The sequence below is a fragment of the Paramormyrops kingsleyae genome, chromosome 7 (assembly GCF_048594095.1).
Source record: "Paramormyrops kingsleyae isolate MSU_618 chromosome 7, PKINGS_0.4, whole genome shotgun sequence".
Taxonomy (NCBI): Eukaryota; Metazoa; Chordata; class Actinopteri; order Osteoglossiformes; family Mormyridae; genus Paramormyrops; species Paramormyrops kingsleyae.
This window is the reverse complement of record NC_132803.1, coordinates 23872119-23890551: the sequence shown is the minus strand read 5'-3', so window position 1 is coordinate 23890551 and position 18433 is coordinate 23872119. Positions and strand designations below refer to the sequence as shown.

General features: G+C 41.0%; 1 protein-coding gene across 1 annotated transcript; it reads right to left on the bottom strand.

Annotated features, from left to right (window-relative positions):
- Positions 1–203: 203 nt before the first annotated feature.
- On the bottom strand, positions 204–15659 carry lhx6a (LIM homeobox 6a). Its single transcript, XM_023807863.2, has 9 exons — positions 15162–15659; positions 14286–14357; positions 13597–13779; positions 11890–12011; positions 4858–5078; positions 4436–4536; positions 4255–4350; positions 3930–4104; positions 204–3575 (listed from the first exon to the last, which is right to left on the bottom strand). Exons 1-9 carry the CDS (start codon positions 15237–15239, stop codon positions 3496–3498), a joined length of 1128 nt encoding a protein of 375 aa, XP_023663631.1. The 5' UTR covers positions 15240–15659; the 3' UTR covers positions 204–3495.
- Positions 15660–18433: the final 2774 nt, after the last annotated feature.

Sequence of the window (18433 nt, the reverse complement as noted above, 5' to 3'; positions counted from 1 at the left end):
CCCCGGCCCAGGAGGTGAGAGGCTGCCATGCTGCCCCCAGAGTCGGCATGCCCCCCCTACCGCATTACCATAAAAAAATCAAAACCAGCATGCCCCCCCTACCGCATTACCATAAAAAAAATCATAAAACCAGACGATAAAGTTCTACCGTTTAGAGTCCAATTTATTGCATGTTGTACACAAAAGACAATTATAATGCACAATAAATGAAATAAACTTTTTATTTGTTTTAACAAAAAGTGCTTACAGGCTATTTCTGTCTCAATAAATACAGGAACATTGAGGCCTTGTCTCTCTTCGTAAACACAGGGTCATATTTCTCTACAGTCAAAACACAAGTTACAGTTTCACACAAAGTTGCTCCTCTGTCATTTACATCTATGTACATCCCTTATACACTGTGACTGTACCACTTTCCCCATTGGGGGTTAAGCATAGAAGAGAAGATGTTAAAATGGAAAACCAGCGTTAAAACGAACATTAAAACGGAAAACCAGCAATGGCACAGAGACATAAGCGTCTGCCAGCATAAAGATATGCTTATAAAATAGTGCATTACATGTGATTACATGTAACCGTCTGTTGGGCTTTTTTGGGGTAGAGAAACGAAACAGTTAGTCTTGCATGCTTTTCTTTCCTTTTCCTGTTTTAATGTGTGTGTCTGTGTGTGTGTGTCTGTGTGTGTGTGTGTTTAATGGTGAGGGTTACAGAGCGGGCTGAAAATAATCCTGACATTTCTACACCCACAGATTTTCAAGATCAAATCTTTTGAATGTGAAAGCATGAGATAAAAACAATATGAGGCTACATTTCAAATATATGTTGAAATATATAGCAGACGTTAAACAGTAAATTACAGCCACCGCAAATGTAAACAATGCAGACACGTAGACATTGCAAATGTACAATCTACGATATAACAGCTACACTGTCAATTATTTGTATTTCAATTTGAGACTCATATATTCATAATGTATAGTCCATGTAAGTCTAATTTCATGGTCTTTTCAACATGAACCATTGAAGGATTCCCAGCTTCCTCTCCAGTCTCCGCTCTTATGATAACGACACAGCCTCTCTTATGCCAATGAAATGACTGTGTCCAAAGCCAACGTGAAGCTATCCCCATGTCCTTACAGACGCAAACAAACAAAACGTGTTTTTGTTCTTTAATAATTTAATAAATAAGGCACTCAAAATGTCCACCTTCGAATACTGTACATCCCAAGAAGACTGTGAATAAAATCTGGTAAGTGATGCATACAGAATGTTATTCTGCAATACACTGAGAACATACACAGCACTGTACGCTCAGTCATGGAGCAACAAGCTTGTTATCACATTGATTGTTTGACTTAATAATCCATATTCCTCATTTCAGACAAGAATCCGCCTGTGTATCATATAACGGAGACTTACCCCCAGGAATTTAGACACAACTGTCAGCCATTGCTGTGCCATACACATAAAAATGGGTCCTTTGTCAGGGGGTCAAAAAATTGCATTGAAGATTTGAATTTCTGATGAATTTCAATTTCATAATGGTTCCTATTCAATGTAATCCCATGGTTAACCACCGTCGAACAGGAAAACTCTGTCGAGTCCAACACTGAAACTGGAGTATTTGCCACTATTTCTCATATATATATATATGACGGCACATATATATGACATTTCTTTTTCAGTTTTCTTTTCTGTGTATTACAACTTTTTCCAACCACAAAATGTCGAAGTTAGGTACTGTATCTTAAATTCTTCATTCCCCTTTGATTTCAGGTACTAGAAGTATGCAAACACTTACACACGCAAAAGCACTCAAGACTCAAAAACACAGAGAGGTTCAGAAAAAGATTCATACACAAGTAAAAACAGGCTGTCGCTTGTATTTCAACTTGTGATGTTTAACAAAAAAGCATTTGCCTTTAAGATTCTTCTACACACATGAGATTTGTGTGGAAAACTTTTGGAATAATTTATAATGCTTTTGTAGAAATCGACAGGACACGGAATCTCTTGCTAACACTAAAAATTACAATTTGTTCAGAAACAGGAAGTTCCAATTCACTTAGTTAAACTGATACTTCATAGACAGTCAGCTGAAAGCACATTCACAGAGAAAGCGGGGCGTTTTCTGAAAACAGAACTCTCTAAACAGCAGGGTCTTCAAAATTATATAAAATAAATTTATCTGATTCATATTCCCCATTCTATCTCATGTTACTAATTTATATGTCACAAATGGTCGTCATTAGTGTATCCACACTTTGCAGTGTCTTGTATTCAAGTTTGTATGTGTGTTTTTTTCATGTATTTTATTTACATATATAAAAAAAAAATATGTTTTGCAGCTCGTTCCCAATAAATTCACCTCCAACCTCAGTGGTAAAATATACAATAAAGACATGAGTATCGCAGCCTGATCTGTAACATTTTGGAGAAATGTGGTCATACTGACATCTGGAGACGCAAGTGTTTTAAGGGAAATGTTTGGAGATGACATTTAGCCCATTTCATAAAGGTTACATGTGAAAAATGAAATCTAAACCAAATGCACATATAAATATCCTTTTTAGCCAGATACCTCAACAGTAATCTGTCTGCAAGCAACATCCTGCAAGAAAACCCCAAGAAAACAGCCACTGACCGAAACGAGCCTTTCATTTCAGGCAAGGGCAGAGACGAAACACGGTGAATGAGAAATAAATGAAAGAACAGCAAAGAGTGAAGCATTGTGGGCAAATTAAAGACAAAACTGTTTAGTCGGGGAAGAGCAAACGAAAGATACACGTTTAAGTGCCATCCACGTGGACGAGGGAAAAACTGCCTGCGTTAGTCACAATATGGGATCTTTTAGCATTTGTAGTAAGTCCTTCGAAGATAATGTCTGAAGCGACATTTAACTCTCGATTAACTAAATCTTGGTTCTCATAGGGTTCTTCAGTTAAACACTCCACAATGAATCATTCAAAATGACGAGGGGGGGGAGAGGTGTCTTACCTGGTCGTCTTTTGCCAAGGCAGCTGTTATTACATTTATCGTCCTTTGTCCTTATCACTTCTTCTCTAGATTAATGACAGTGCACGAAAAACAACAATCTTCACTACTTGGATTAGAGTTTTCCCCAGAATCAGGGGTGGGGGCAGGGGGAGAGGGAGAAGGAGCAAAGCTGAAAATCCTGAATTGAAAGCCTGCGGTCCAAAGGGCGATGTACATTTGGTATGGACCTTTTCACCAGCCTCAACACAAGTGCTCTTCGGAACGGGGGAGGTTCTCCACAGACGAATTCACCCTGTCCAGTGAACCAAGCGAAGAATCAATCCCACGCTGCGGACACAGGTAAGAACCTCGCTTGCATTCGGTCAGCTGGAAAATCAAAAGCATTTTCTCTAGTTGTTATTCAGCCAGATACGTCCTCCGTTTCCCACAAGAACTTCATGGGGAGGGGGGAGCAGTCAGTATCCGGAGGGCAGAGTTCGGGGGTCAGTCTGACGGGTGCTAGCGGCTGAGGGGTAGCTGGGGCAGAGTCATGGCCTGGTGAGAAAGGCTCTGTGTCGTCAGCACGGAGAAGGGGTGACCTGCAGCGGAAAAGCCAAGCTCGTTAGCATACAGGCCCCGCGGGAGATTAGCCTCCCACACGTACCTCTCTTTTAGCGCGCGGTAATTAACTCTCGGTACAATTCAAATCAGAGCGCTCTGTCGGCAGGAAATGCATGTATAAATAGAGTCAAAGCATAGCTGTATGAGGCACATAGATACATGCAAATAAGCGAACAGTGTAAGTTTACTTAAATAAAGAATGCTACTTTAGTCGGCTGTGAAATTTCTGGGTCAGAGGTTGGCGATATGAGCACGAGGGTGAAGGCAGGCCTCCTGGGTCAGAGGTTGGCGATATGAGCAGGAGGGTGAAGGCAGGCCTCCTGGACACTCACTCTCAATGTACCCATGCAGGGCCACCATGCGCGCTCGCTCAGGGCTGCCAAAAGGAGAGTAATGCAGGTCGTCCGGCAAGGAAGGGGGCATCCGAGACTGAGGGTGGCCTTGAGGGGGGCCGCTGTGCTGGGGAGTGTGCTTTTTGTGTCTTGCTCTGCAGTTTTGAAACCAGACCTATGAAGAAGCAAAGTCGCCAGCAATCAAATAACGACAAGACGTTGAGCGTTTGTGGGTGACGCACTCCGATACGAGTGTGAAATTGCAGTGTGAGTTGCTGGTGCTCGTACCTGCCAGCAGGTAAGATCGGGCGCCGCCAGTACTCACCTGTATGACCCGTCTGCTGAGCCCCGTCATGTCGGCCAGCTTCTGCAGTGTCTGAGCGTCTGGGTTGTTGTCCTGTGCAAATTGCGCCTGCATCACCTGCGAACATGCCGGCTACAGTCAGCTGGCTGCTTCCCGGCCACAGCTACGAACATGCACGGAACACCTGACCGCTTACGCGCACCTGTAGCTGCTCGGCCGTGAAGGAGGTGCGGGCCCGTTTCGCCGGTTTGGGCTGGCTGTCCTGCTCTGACGGCACTGCTCCCTCCAGCGTAATGCCACTTCCTGACATCCAGGACAGAGGTGGACAAGACATTCTCATTTGCGACATACACATTTCCCGCAATAGTCATGCACTTCATAGCACTGTTACTGCCTTGTCTCGTACTGTCATTTTGTTTTGCACTGTCTTGTTTAGTTTTGCACCCTTCAGGCTCTGTAACTGAGTGTGGCTGAACGTGTAAGCATTCCAATGCACCTGTTGCAGACGGCTAAAAAAGATCTCAAATCTTGAAGATCAGCCGAGACTTTAGATCCTTTAGCTCTAAACCTGATCTAGATCTAGACTAGTCAGGTCCTCCAGCACGGTACCGAGGCATGTCTCACCACTCTCTGCTGCCCGTTTGAAGTTTTCCACCATGGTGTCATAGTGGATCCGACAGAGGACCTTCTCTTCCACCAGGCCGAACTCTTCCCCCGTGGAGAGCTGCCGCTTGCAGGAGAAGCAGGCGAAGCACGCCAGGTGGTACGCGTTGCCCCTTGCCCGGCGCACCCAGTCACTGGCGTAGATCTGTCGCCCACAGCGGGCACACTTTGTACCAAACCTACTATAAAAAAAAAAGAAACAGAAGAGCTGGAATATCAATTATCTGCCGCAAAACGGTACTGCAGCTTTAAAAGATTTGACAGGAAGGGGAAAAATAAACAGCATTCAAGTGACTACTTTGAAAAGTTAGCCAAGTTGGGTTCCAGTAATAAGTGAAAGTGTATCAGGTTTACCAAAATTTTATGCATCGCATCTTAATAAATGACATCACTAGCACCCCCTAAATGACGAGTGAGACCTGAAAAGTCATTATTCAGGAAGGCAATGGAGGTAATAAACGTTTCGAAAGTGTGCAGTACTTTAACGTAGCGAAGCCATTTAGCCCAGCCCTCTCGAGGAAACTCTAGAACTGACGCAATGTGCGTGAGTTAATTCTGGAATGCCTGCAGTTGCCAACGGAGATCTGAATATAAACAAACTAACACCTGTGATTTCCCGGCTGATGGGAGACGGGCCGGCAGATGGTCTGCTGAAGCTACAGATTTCCACAGAGCAAGAGAAAAGCTGTTCAAAACCTGAGTCGCATTCCCAAGTCAGGCTACAGCGACCAGCAGCCTGACAAGTCACACATGCACTCCTTCATGTTCACTGCCTTGCACATGTCCAGATTAATCTTATTTAACTGCCTAAAATATTTAAAAACTAGCATTTCATACACTCACGCATGAGTGTGTAAGAATCGATATGTATATACATACGTATGACAAATTGTCCTTTCCGACATATACAAGGATAAAGGACACCGCACATACACTGTAATCAAACCCATGAATGCGCTCGTTAATATCAGACGTGCGTGTGATCCAGGCGAGGGCTCGAAGACGCGAGGAGTCGCTTTCTATTAGGCGGAGTGTGGACGGATGCCGCATCAGAGCCAGGGAGAGCAAGACTGACCCAGTCAGAACACAGGAGCCGCAGAGACTTGGAGGCTAAGCTAATTGCAGACAGATGGCAGTTCTGACCCCACTGCATGAACACGAACAAGAGAACAGGGTCTGAACCTTCACAAGCCCGTTCCTCAGTCCCTCGGCCAGGCTTTGCAGGGAGCTCTTGTATACAGTGTCATAAACACTCAGATGGGGGAATATAGCGGCGGGGGGGTGATCTGGCACGTCCCGTCTTTCAGCGAATGGCAATTCCGGCCCAAGTCAGCCTGTGTTTGTATTCCTGGATTTGGATTCCCCTCTGAAACACATTTAATCAGGAATTGGGTCAGGACTGCCAGCCCAGAGTTCTTTGGCCTGGTGCCACCGCTGTACCCAACGCCCAGGTCCGTGAGAACGTGCTGAGGGAGCTCTAGTCTCCAGTGTTAGCAAAACACTGTCTGTAAGATGCAGCCCATGTGTCTGTCTGTTCCTGTACCTGAAGTCTTTGTGCTTCACCAGCCCCTTGGCTTGTGCTAACTGTGGTTAGAATCAGTGTGGATATTGATAAATATTTGAGCTTTTTGCTCATAAAATCCCGTAGAGTCATTCCAAGCCCTTCATTGTGTTTAATTACAGGTACTAGAAATGGGAAATATCCGATGAACCACAAATATCATCATATTTCACCAATGAAGCTTTTCAAAGCTTGATTGATTGATATGATACATGCAATGGAATGGCTTTGTCATATTTCATGGCAACTGAAACATGGTGCTGCTGTATACTCTAAAAAACAATTTCAGACGTTTTTCTTCCCCATGAAAATGAACAAAGGGTTATTTATGCTGCTGTACTAAAACTTTATATTTACTTTAGAGTCCCTTCTAATCACCTGTTTGTGCTAAATCTGGGGGGGATGCTTCCTTCAGATGTCCCCCTCCAGTGTTCCCATATCCAATATAATTTGTTTTCAGTCAAAATTAATGGTTTGAAAATACATACACATTTAGTGAATTTATGCTTATAACTGCTGGGAATTCCTAGGGAATCACAGTAAGTTTTCCATACTCCTGAGAAAAGTCCCAGATCGGATTTTCTCCAGGCCTTGACCAGGCGCTCCCAGACTGTAGGTGGGGCGACCACATTTTGCTGCAAACCACCAAGCTGATTTATTGAAAATGACAGTCCCTCTTGTAACGGCCCCATCTCTCAAACAGCGCATTCGTTGTACATTTGAACGCATGACCGTTTTGATTGATTAACGGCCCATTTGCCTTAAGTCATTTCAATTTTGCTATATTAATCTGGAAAGAGTAGAAGAAAGAAGGATATAGGAACTGAAAAAGGACGCAGAGAAGCTGTAAGTGCCGGAGACCTCATACTGAGCGGGTGAATGACGTAGTGGACATGACGCAGTGCCTGGCAGCCCAGCCGCAACTCCTGCGTCTTTTCCAACCTCACAGCATGCACACACATGCACACAACATGCACATAGAATATACACAGCATGCACACACATGCACACAATATGCATATAGAATGCACACAACATGCACACACATGCACACAACATGCACATAGAATGCACAGAGCATGCACACACATGCACACGACATGCACATAGAATGCACACAGCATGCACACACATGCACACGACATGCACATAGAATGCACACAGCATGCACACACATGCACACAACATGCACATAGAATGCACAGAGAATGCACACACATGCACACGACATGCACATAGAATGCACACAGCATGCACACACATGCACACAACATGCACATAGAATGCACACAGCATGCACACACATGCACACAACATGCACATAGAATGCACACAGCATGCACACACATGCACACGACATGCACATAGAATGCACACAGCATGCACACACATGCACACGACATGCACATAGAATGCACACAGCATGCACACACATGCACACAACATGCACATAGAATGCACACAGCATGCACACACATGCAAATAGCATGCACACCATGCACACATATTCACACAACATGCACACACATGCAAATCGCATGCACACCATGCACACACTATGCACACAGCATGCACACAGCATGCAAACCATGCACACACATGCACAAAAATGCACACAGCAGGCACACACATTTTCTTGCAGTTCCAGGTCACTGGGACAACCAGGCAGCTCTAAAACGGACCTAGTCCTTCCTCACAAAGACAACAACGAATTGACCCATTTAGGTTACAGACAGGGCTGTAGCCAGCATTTTTTAAATACCGGGGTCAGAAGTGTTAAGCCCTTCCTAGGTGTGCCCCACAATGGATCATGGGTATTGGAGTTGCAGAAAAAAAAACTGAGGACTTGACCTCGGTGTCCTCAGTGGTAGGTATGGGCATGCTTACAGGTACAGCCAAGTGAAGACCAGCCAATCAAGTCCAATCAGCCCGGATACCGCTACACGCCAAGCACACATGCCCATGCAGCAATATGCTTCCTGAGCCAGTCACATGTCCCTACCACAAACAAACTGCTCTGCATCGACTACTACAACACCCAGAAATGCTCACGGCAGAGGCAGACAGGATATGCTACAAATATTATACAAATATCCTATGGGTTTAACCATGAAACAAAGAACTTCTATGGGGTTAACCAGTAATCTTAATGATCGACAGCAGCTGGAGAACCGTAAATGACTAAACTTGGTGGTGAAACCAACATCTGAGTTTCACATGACAACGGGCATTATGAATTGCCCGCATCGAAGGCATTTTCCCAGAGGTTTCCATTGCATGGCGCCAAGACGCACGCGACAGTAGATGCGACGAGAATCGTGTCGGAAGCATTGCCGGCGGCTGTATTGTTTCCAGCCTCTAATCGCTGGTGATTATAAACCTCAGAGTAGCACTCAGCATTCCACACGTCCTACTGGAATTGGGACGCGGACGATCCAAGAGAGCAACTAGCAGCTGCCCGCACACCCATCGCAGCCTGCTGCTCTGTCCTCCCCACAGCACCCCTCTGCAGGGTAAGCTGGCCCCTCAGGTCCCTGTGCTGCGGAGACATGAACCCCCCCCCCCCCCCCCCCCCCCCGACTACTCTCTCCACGCATCACCTCAATGACTGGCCTCTATTAGCAGAATGGATCAATCTCGCCCCTTTGTCTTATCTGTTAGGCTGCATTAGAGGGTCAATGGCAGAATCACCTCCGTTCGTGTTAAGGGCTTTTATACAATGCCCTCCATGAGGCTGTGAGGTTTGTGTACCTTAGGGACAGACCACGGAGGACACTGCGAAGAATGGGACATGTCACATGTACGCATTACATTAAAAAACACAGCCATGAAAAATATGACATTGACTTTCATATAATGCATGACATCCTATGTATTTATCAGATACTTTTATCCAAAGTAACATGCATTGTTGGGAAAGCAGGGTCACCCCCCTGGAGCGACTGGGGCTTAAGGGCCTAGGGTGACATCACTCTGCTGAGCCGGGGATTTAAACTGATGTCCTTCCGACTGCAGGCACACGTTTCTAACCCCCCCGAGCTACGCACCGGTCCCAAGTGCTATTCCGTTCAATATTACATGCACAGCATTAAAAATCATGTAAATTAATCATATCAAACAAATCCTTGGACATTTGAAAATGTCAGATTTAACCCATATAAGAGTAAAACCATAATGAAGCCAATAAAAAAAAATACACAAACTACAAGAAAGTAATATATATGTAACAATCTTGTGACTGACAGATTGAAAAAAAAACATAATGAAATGTAATATAACTATGACTTATTTGTTTGTTTTTCTATGTCTGCTGTGAAGTATTGGGATTTCATTCCGGTTTTATGTAGGTTAACACGCTTGCTGAATGAGATTCCGCGGCCAGGCTGGACCCCCTGGTCTCCCCAGAACCATTTCAAGTGCTGCTGAATTGTGCGTTGGGAAATGCCTTTCTGCTGTAGTACTGAGCTGTTCTTTTGGCACTTTGTAGTTTTCTGGCCGTTTCCCCTTTCACCTTCCTCATTAACTGATGCTTTCTGCTCATTGCACCATTCCCCGTAAATACTACACGCAGTGGTCTGTGAAAACCCCACAAGAGTGGCTGTTTCTGAGATTCCGGAAGAGTTGCATCTGGTGCCAAAATAAATCACAGCAATCAGAAGGGGATGGAGCAGGTGTATCAGCTTCGGCTAATGCTTAGTCGAAAAATACATGAAACCCCTGACCCTGTCTATCTATCGCCAGATGTAGCCACACAACTTCAGGTACAGTTTGTGTCAATGAGCAGGTGTACCTAATGAAGTGGCCACTCAGTGTTTGTCTACAGTCTAATTTATAGTTGTTTGATTTGCTTCATCTAGGTGGTTGTCACTTTATTTTCAACAACAATACTACCAGTGTGTGAAGGACATCTGAGGAGACATATGATAGCACTGAAGTCAGTGCCGACAGACATTAAAATCTCCAGGAATTACCTCTATATCCTATCAATCTTATTTAAAAAAAAAAAAACCAAAACACTGTAGTTGTTCATTGCAGACTCACTACTAGGTGATTGTTGGTTGTTCAATAAGTGTTGATGTGTTACCATGTCAAGAGCAACGCTGTTGAACTGTCTAATAGTGGCCTTTCACTTTGACAAAACACTTTGTTTAATGTCATATCAAATCCCTCCAGCAGACAACAAATCTTTTGCATTGTATCAAATTTGAACAATTCCAATTGATTTTTGTGTCAGTGATTCGTTGCTACAGACGCTGTATAATTTAAGGTTCACACTGAATTGTATTTTCACACTTGAGATTACAATAAATTCAGGTTCTGACTAGAGGTGTTAGCGACAAATTAATCAGCGCTTAAACATTTTTACGCAAATTTCTAACTTTCCTCGACGGCATCAAGTTACATCCCACTTTTAACAATGGCGTAGGAAAGAGTTTGATATTGGGGGACACAAGTTATTTATATAAATGCAATGGTCTATTTATGCGGTGGACGAATGAAGTCAAATTAAATATCGATTGGCACATATCCTCTCCCCGATTCCTACCCCCCTGACTTTTAAATTAAATGTAAGTGTTTATTGTTTTTGCGCGTTACAACCGTTGAGCTTGATAAGGAGTTCACCATTTATTCTGTACTCATACCCATGCATGTAACGCATTAAGCAAATTATTAGTATTGTTCTTGTCGCTGTTGTTTTTGTCGTTGATGATGATGACTTCCAGCGATAATCTTTCCACATCGAAAAACGCCGGCATGTCAATTCGAAACTTATGGGAATATATTTTTGCCCAGAAAAACTTAAATCACGTCATCTGGGATTATTTATGTGTAACCTATTTTTCATTTTCTAGGTCTGCTTAGGATCAGTATTATTAGTACATACACGAAATTACACGTTAGCGGCTAAGAGTTTTAATGTAATTATAATATGTAGTAATCATTTTCTAATACAGAAATATTAGAATATATTTTGCGGTGTGAACGCGTGCGATGACATCGTTAAAATAACACCTTTTGCCCTTTTATTATAAAGTATAATGAATAAGACTGTGATTACGTTTAAGTTTAATTATTTTTCAGTTTTTATTCTGGCTGTAATTCAAGCCGCCGTGATGGTATTGAGCAAGAAAAAGTACTAGGCCTATTTGTTTTTATTAATGCATCACGGCATCGCATATAAAGTTAGAAATTCGCCATTTCTTAAAATTCACGTGAATATTAGCTATTACATTGTGGTGATAAGACGTATAGGTATTTCTGAGTTTAGTGCACATATGCTTCATAACAGGCCTTTTAAAATCAATTGCTAAGGAACGCACTTCGTATTACAAAATAATCGCGCCAGCACGCCGGAACCGAGTTACAATTTTTGATTTCGTTTCTGGCTTTTATCGTTAAAAAAAAAAGAACACTAGAAAAACTTACCCTACCTGAAATAGTCCATTTTACAGAAGATCTCCTTGTTTTTTATGTAGCAGCTGCTGTGTTGACGCAATGACGTCCTGCAAACGGAGCACTCCAGGCACCGCACGTGCCAGATTAAGTTATTCACCTGCAAAACAAGGAAGGGGAATCTTTTAGGGTGCCTTCTTCCAGGTTTTAAATAGCCTAATGATATATGCCATTATTATCATTATTATTATTATTATTATTATTATTATTATTATTATTATTATTATTATTTACCTAGAATACAAACGTGAAGCAGCATGCTATAGACTTAATGGTACAGTATAGTATAGTTTGGTAAAGTCAAACCGCTTTACAAAATGTGTTTTGCACCCATCTAATTTCTAATATCAGCAAGAACACACGTTGTTTTAAAATATACAACATTATGTGTGAATAATATGCACAGAGATTGCGGTGCCACTGAGAGGAGGAATCCGCTCTCCTCGATTAGCAGGCCTATTGCAATAGAAATGAGACGGAAATTAAGCAGCGCCGACTGTCAATTAAGAAATTGTTAATTTATGTTTCTTTCTGGTTTTGCTTATTAAATAGTTTTACAATAATTATTTTGTACGGAAAATAAATGCTGTTGTAAAAGGAATGAAACTTTGTTAAAATATATAACAAAGTAGTAAATAAAATCGTGTTGTAATATATATACGGCCTACGTAATACACATAATATACATATTTGCATAAAACATATTTATACACTGAATATGCAATATTCGTTATGTATATTATCTGAAATTATTAAATTGTTTCATTAATGTTGTTTCAACGTTGTAATTGATTTACGATTGTAATTGCACCATCATAATGTCGTATATAGATGTTTTATGAAAAGTTCTACTGTTTATTATGTATTATATACATGTAGCGTACATTTTAAGAAACAGAAGCTATCGACATTTACTTTCCTAAAAATTCTTTAAGCCTAAAATAATACAGCAAAACTAGACATATGCAAGGCAAATGCAACTTTCAGCACCATCTGTTGAATACGGCTGAAATTAGGTCGCAGGTAGAATGCTCCAAAATCACTATGCATTGCATTATTTTTAACGCTTAGATTAATTTGTTAATAAGATTTAATGGGGGGTTTTTCATATGAGCAGAATGATGTGAAAATAACTCTTAAATAATTGCGACAAAAACATATACGCTAATTTCATTTGATTCCCCAAATATTTCACTACTGTCCGTTTATAAAAATCTAGATATAATAAGAATAAGCTGTTAGTTATGTCTACCATAAGCAAACAATTTCCTGCTTTAAAAAAAAATAAAAACTTGCGGTTTCATGCGGACGTAACTGAGGACTGGGTACTCTCCATTTAACATCCGTTCTGAAAGTATTAATTAAATCGAGGGAAAATTATAGTGTATTGTGATTGCAAATCGATTAATATTTTACTAAAAAATATTTTAATTTGACTGCTTTAGATCAATCTAAGTTAGATTGATCCTGACTACTTTAGTGCTATATGTACATATATAGCCTACGCTAAGGTTCTGTATATAGGATGAATTTAATGATGTGGTTGTTCAATTGATTTAACGATCAATCATTGTCACATTTTAACCTCTAATTACGTGTACCTAGGGGCTGTTTTACAAACAAACATAAAGCTACTTCTAGACGAAGTATGGTCTTTTTGTGGTATAGGCCCGTGATTTCCTTACCTTGAGTAGATATCTGTCGAGGATCTCCAGCCCACAGCTTGCACACACGTTTTTTCCTGTTGACGGTACGGAGGAAGAAGACGATGTCGGGGAACATATAGACGGCGTAGACGGAGGAGTCGGCGAAGATCGCGGATCGTCCTTTTCCATATTCGACCTGTGGGATTCTCCGTCTGAGTGAGACTGAATCGGGAAAGACGTACAGTATTAATGTAAAGCAATCAGCCCACACTAGGCGCGAGACGCGCGCCAGAGGTTTTGGCATATGTGCACAGAAAACACTAAAGGCCCGTGTTATGTTATATTACTATATAATAAAATGTTACATATTATTACAGGGGTATTAATTCCAGTTTAAAAAATTATTATAAATTGTATATTCTTGCAACCTAAAATGTATTTTGTATTATACGGCAACTGAAAGAACTCTGGGATAAATAGCATCTAACTAATTAAATATAAAATTTCAATGTGCCGATTAACTTCGCTTATCTCTAATTTATCAAAATATTGAGCTTTCAGACAAAAACAATTGACACAACAGATTCGCAGTACACTTATTTTACAAAATCAAAACAAAATATAAAGAAGGCGTGCATAGCCTATATAACGGTGTATTAGACACGTTAAATCTAACAATAGGATTGTTGCGGGACTCGCAGGATTAAAATTGCTTAATATCTACTCACCATTATCAGTGGTTGCTTGGCTTCCACACAGTGCGAGGATACCGTAGTACTCTGCTTTTCCGGAGAAATCACCTACAAGACAGATTAACGAGCGATGCGAAGTCAACAGGGTGCGTTCTATCCGTAGCAGTAAGCTTCCCTGATATATTTCGGGCTATATAACTCGTCCGACACAATAAATAAGAATTTCCACGGCGTATTTAGAGCCTTGCAACAAAAGACCTTTTTAATGAAGCGATTTCAATTTGGATTGATTTTTCCCTGCACTTAACCCATGCCTCTTAAAGTAATCGCCTACCCAATGCAATCCAGAGCACTGAAAAAAATAAACTACCTGCAATTAGAAATAGCTTGAAATGTTCGGGATAAGAGGGACCCGGAGTGTCAATTTCAACTGTCAATCAGAAAAGGCATCGGGCCACCCAAAGAATTGCAAATTTGATTTTTAATGGCAGTAATTAAAATCGAATTTTCTAAGCAGAATTGGGATGTGAAGAGGATGGACTGCAAATCACACTATTCATAAAGAATAGTTTTCAGAGATCGCAGCTGATCCTTGCACATAAACGGGAGTTATGCTTCTGGCACCGACATAAAATAAAAAACGCAACACGTATATACGTCCCTCCGGGTGACAGTATCCAAGAGTGCGTTTGTATTTACGTCATGAACCTGTATTATTTATTACCATTTACAGCCAAATTCAGACTTGTTGAGCTTTAGAAAACAAAACGTTTTTAAGCTTAAAGCGAACTGGCATTTTGTTTACGGATATCGGTTGATACAATAAGTAAATATGCATTCCTTGTGATCATTATAAACATGAAACATCGGGCTAAACAGATACGTATCTGCATAAAATACCAACAACGTTACCTCTTTCGTGGGTATTCCTTTGGATAGAAATTGATTTCCCTCTGGAAGAGGGGCCAAAACTTCATTTTTCCAATACATGAAAAACACTCCCAAATGATGCCAGACTACAACTGACCGAAGGTAGAAGCCCAGGGCTCTTCGAGTTATGCGCTGCGAAGTAATGACTTAACTCTTAATTGAAAAGAAAAGCCGCAGTTGTATCCTTCGTGTCATAGTTCTTCGGACACATGGAGTGTTTTTCCTCTCTGAAAGTGCGGCCGTAGCTTCCAGGGGTAATCGAAGCATAAACCGTGAGGCTCGGATGGGATAGACAGCAGGCGGCCAAGTAGGGATTGTTTTTCAGAGCGCCTTATTTAGAACAGTTTGTAAAATTCTTCCTTCCACTTTTTTTTCTCTTTTGGAGTGGGATTGCTGACTACAGGAAATAGGTGAAGTCGAGGGACTGGCAGGTCTGCTCTCAATCTCCTGGAGAGCGCGAGACAGCCAGTGCAGAGCACCTTCTCTCTACGTCTGAAGTGAAAGTTTACTTGTGCGCCCCTCCAAGGGTGGGGGAGGGTATCTTCTGACATAGGTGAGGAGGGTAGGGTTTATGAGTATACAGTCACGAAAATGAAATTAATCTTGCAGAAATTCTTTATAGATAACTTAAATTTACACTTACGCTCCAAGCTGTTTTTCTGTAGCGATCTCACAGCCCTTCATGCATTCTCAACGTGTCTGAATTGACACAAACCGTTGATAATATATTTTCGTGCGTTCCATAGGGTAACAACGACATAGCATAGTTGTTATCCTTCAAGGATTTCTCTAATGTCTTTTATGCAACTTTTAGTAATATTTTATTGTATCAGGCAAAGATCACGAAAATCATGGGAGCAGACATGCAGTAGGATGTAAACACTTCTGTTAGAGCATAAGGAATTAAACTGAACCTGGTTATGATTCAACCAATTAAATGCATGAGTAATATTAATATAGAATCAAACCCAAAACAAATATCTTGGCTATACGAAATAATGGAGGTTTCGATGACTGGCATCAGTATTAAACAAATGGATAAATACAGATTAGTGAAGCAAACTAAAAGCGCAATTTAAAATAATTATTGATGCTCACAATAAGGAGCTAATATTTAATACATTTTCAATATCGGGATAACCAGCCGACAGTTATTTTGAGAAAACTGAGCGCGGCCGCAGCAAAGCACCAAGTAACCTCCGCCAAGAGCTGCTGCCCCCCCCCCCTATCCATGGAGTCTGGTAGGACATACAGCATCAGAACGCTGACTACCGGATTCACCAAGTGTCCTCCTTCGCAGTCGCCCGCATCACCAATAGCTGAATCTGGATTACCGGAACGTTATACTTACACATGCAGCTTATGTGAAGTGCACTCATTTAGTCTTATTTGCTATTTAAGTGCACTATTGCACGTCTATTTATTTACTACTATGCCTTTTGTTGTTCTTTGCACTATATGGGTGTGGCTCGGCGTATAAGCAATCCAGTGCACTTGTTGCACATGACATCTCGAATCCTCGGAGTTTAACTGCTTTGTGCACTGAGATCGGGGATTGGCGTAATAAAAACCTTGGTTGTCATGAATATTAATTATTATCAATATAACATGCTCTCATTAATAAGCAGCTGTGTTTGTTTTAATTACTAATATGCTGTCAATGTTGTAAAGAAATTAACCTCTCAGTTAACTGGCAGTACTTGTTAAGCGCCCAGTTTATGACAAAATCACGCCGTTCGGAAGGCTTACACGTATATCGTAGAACATATTAATGTTGAGTTACATCTAGTTCTTTTGCATGTATTAAATCTTGATGCAGCTCTTGTTTTTTAAGGTTTAATAAATCAAGTTTCAACTGGCAACTTGCAACGTACATATATGACAAATAAAAGGTGGGAGTAACAGAAACAGTCGCGCGCAAAACCTTTATATTAATATTCCCCAGTAATTTATGAATCATAATTTTAAGATTTTGCATTATATAGGCTAAACTGATAACTGCTTACATCTTAAGTATTTTAAATTTTAAATCGGACATATCATACATAATACACGGGAAAAAAATAAAGTTAAATTATTTTAAATCCATAAAAATATTTTTTAGGGTTCCAACTTCAGGGGCAGTTAAGTAGGCTAATCTGGCCTGCAAATGTTTGAAATCAACTGTAAAAATTTTAATCAGTAACTTCATAGTTTGATTAAGCATTGCGATCTTTACCTTCAGAAGGTAAGGATTCAGCGACTGCTTCTTTTTTAACAGATGTCATCATAGCAGGATTCACTCTTTGATGGGCGACAGGTAAGTCTATACGCCTAAAAAATACAGCCTCGTTTTGAATGATCGTTTTTTAACCGAACTAGTAAATATGCAGCTAATATACCGGCACGTTGCCTAATATCTTGTCAGATGTAACAGGTATCATTGACTTCAGCAAACAGAATGCGGATCTACTTTTGAGGTGGGAAATGTAATTTTTGGGGATGGCATTAAAATTGTTACGTTATATTTAAAACGCAGTCTAGCAGTTCGGCTTGGCTACCCTAAATCGTATGTATTCTAAAAAGGCCCATCAGCAGCCTAAGATAAAATACGGGGAATATTCTGTTAAATAGAATTAGTAGGCTAATGTAGGCCTATCGATTTTGGGAAGCTTAAGTCGAATAGTATGGAATATGATGATATAAAAGAAAACGGTTTAACGTTTCTTGGGCAGCTTTTGAAGAAACAACAGTAGAACATTGTTATAACTTGATTGAAAGATTTGTTCTGGAAAGTGCACCATAATTGCATTAATGAAATAAACGTATTAGGTTACATGAAACACGCTAAACTGGAGTGACAGTACAGCTTTTGGAAGTTTCGAGATTAAAAGTTACACTAGGTAAAAGTAAAGTAAAACCACATAATGCATTATAATTTCACAAAAATGTGCTGTAGTGCAAAATAATGCCCAGTCCCATCTTCAGTCATTATTTTTTAAAATACTGCATTCCCTATATTTGCACTTCGCTAATCTGGAAAACCCACAGGTCTTTACAGAATAAAAACATGTATCAAATAGTAGTGTTAAGATCTGTCATAATCTAAGAAGCCGTAGTCATTCCAGGTTGTGAAGGCAAACAAAAGCGGATCACTAGCTTGTGTTGTTACGCTCTGGATGTAATCGCCCATAACTTAGCCGCGCGGAAAACACTTTTGACCGGACTTTAGCTACATCTACCACCCATTGGCGGAAAAACTGAATGTGACTGTG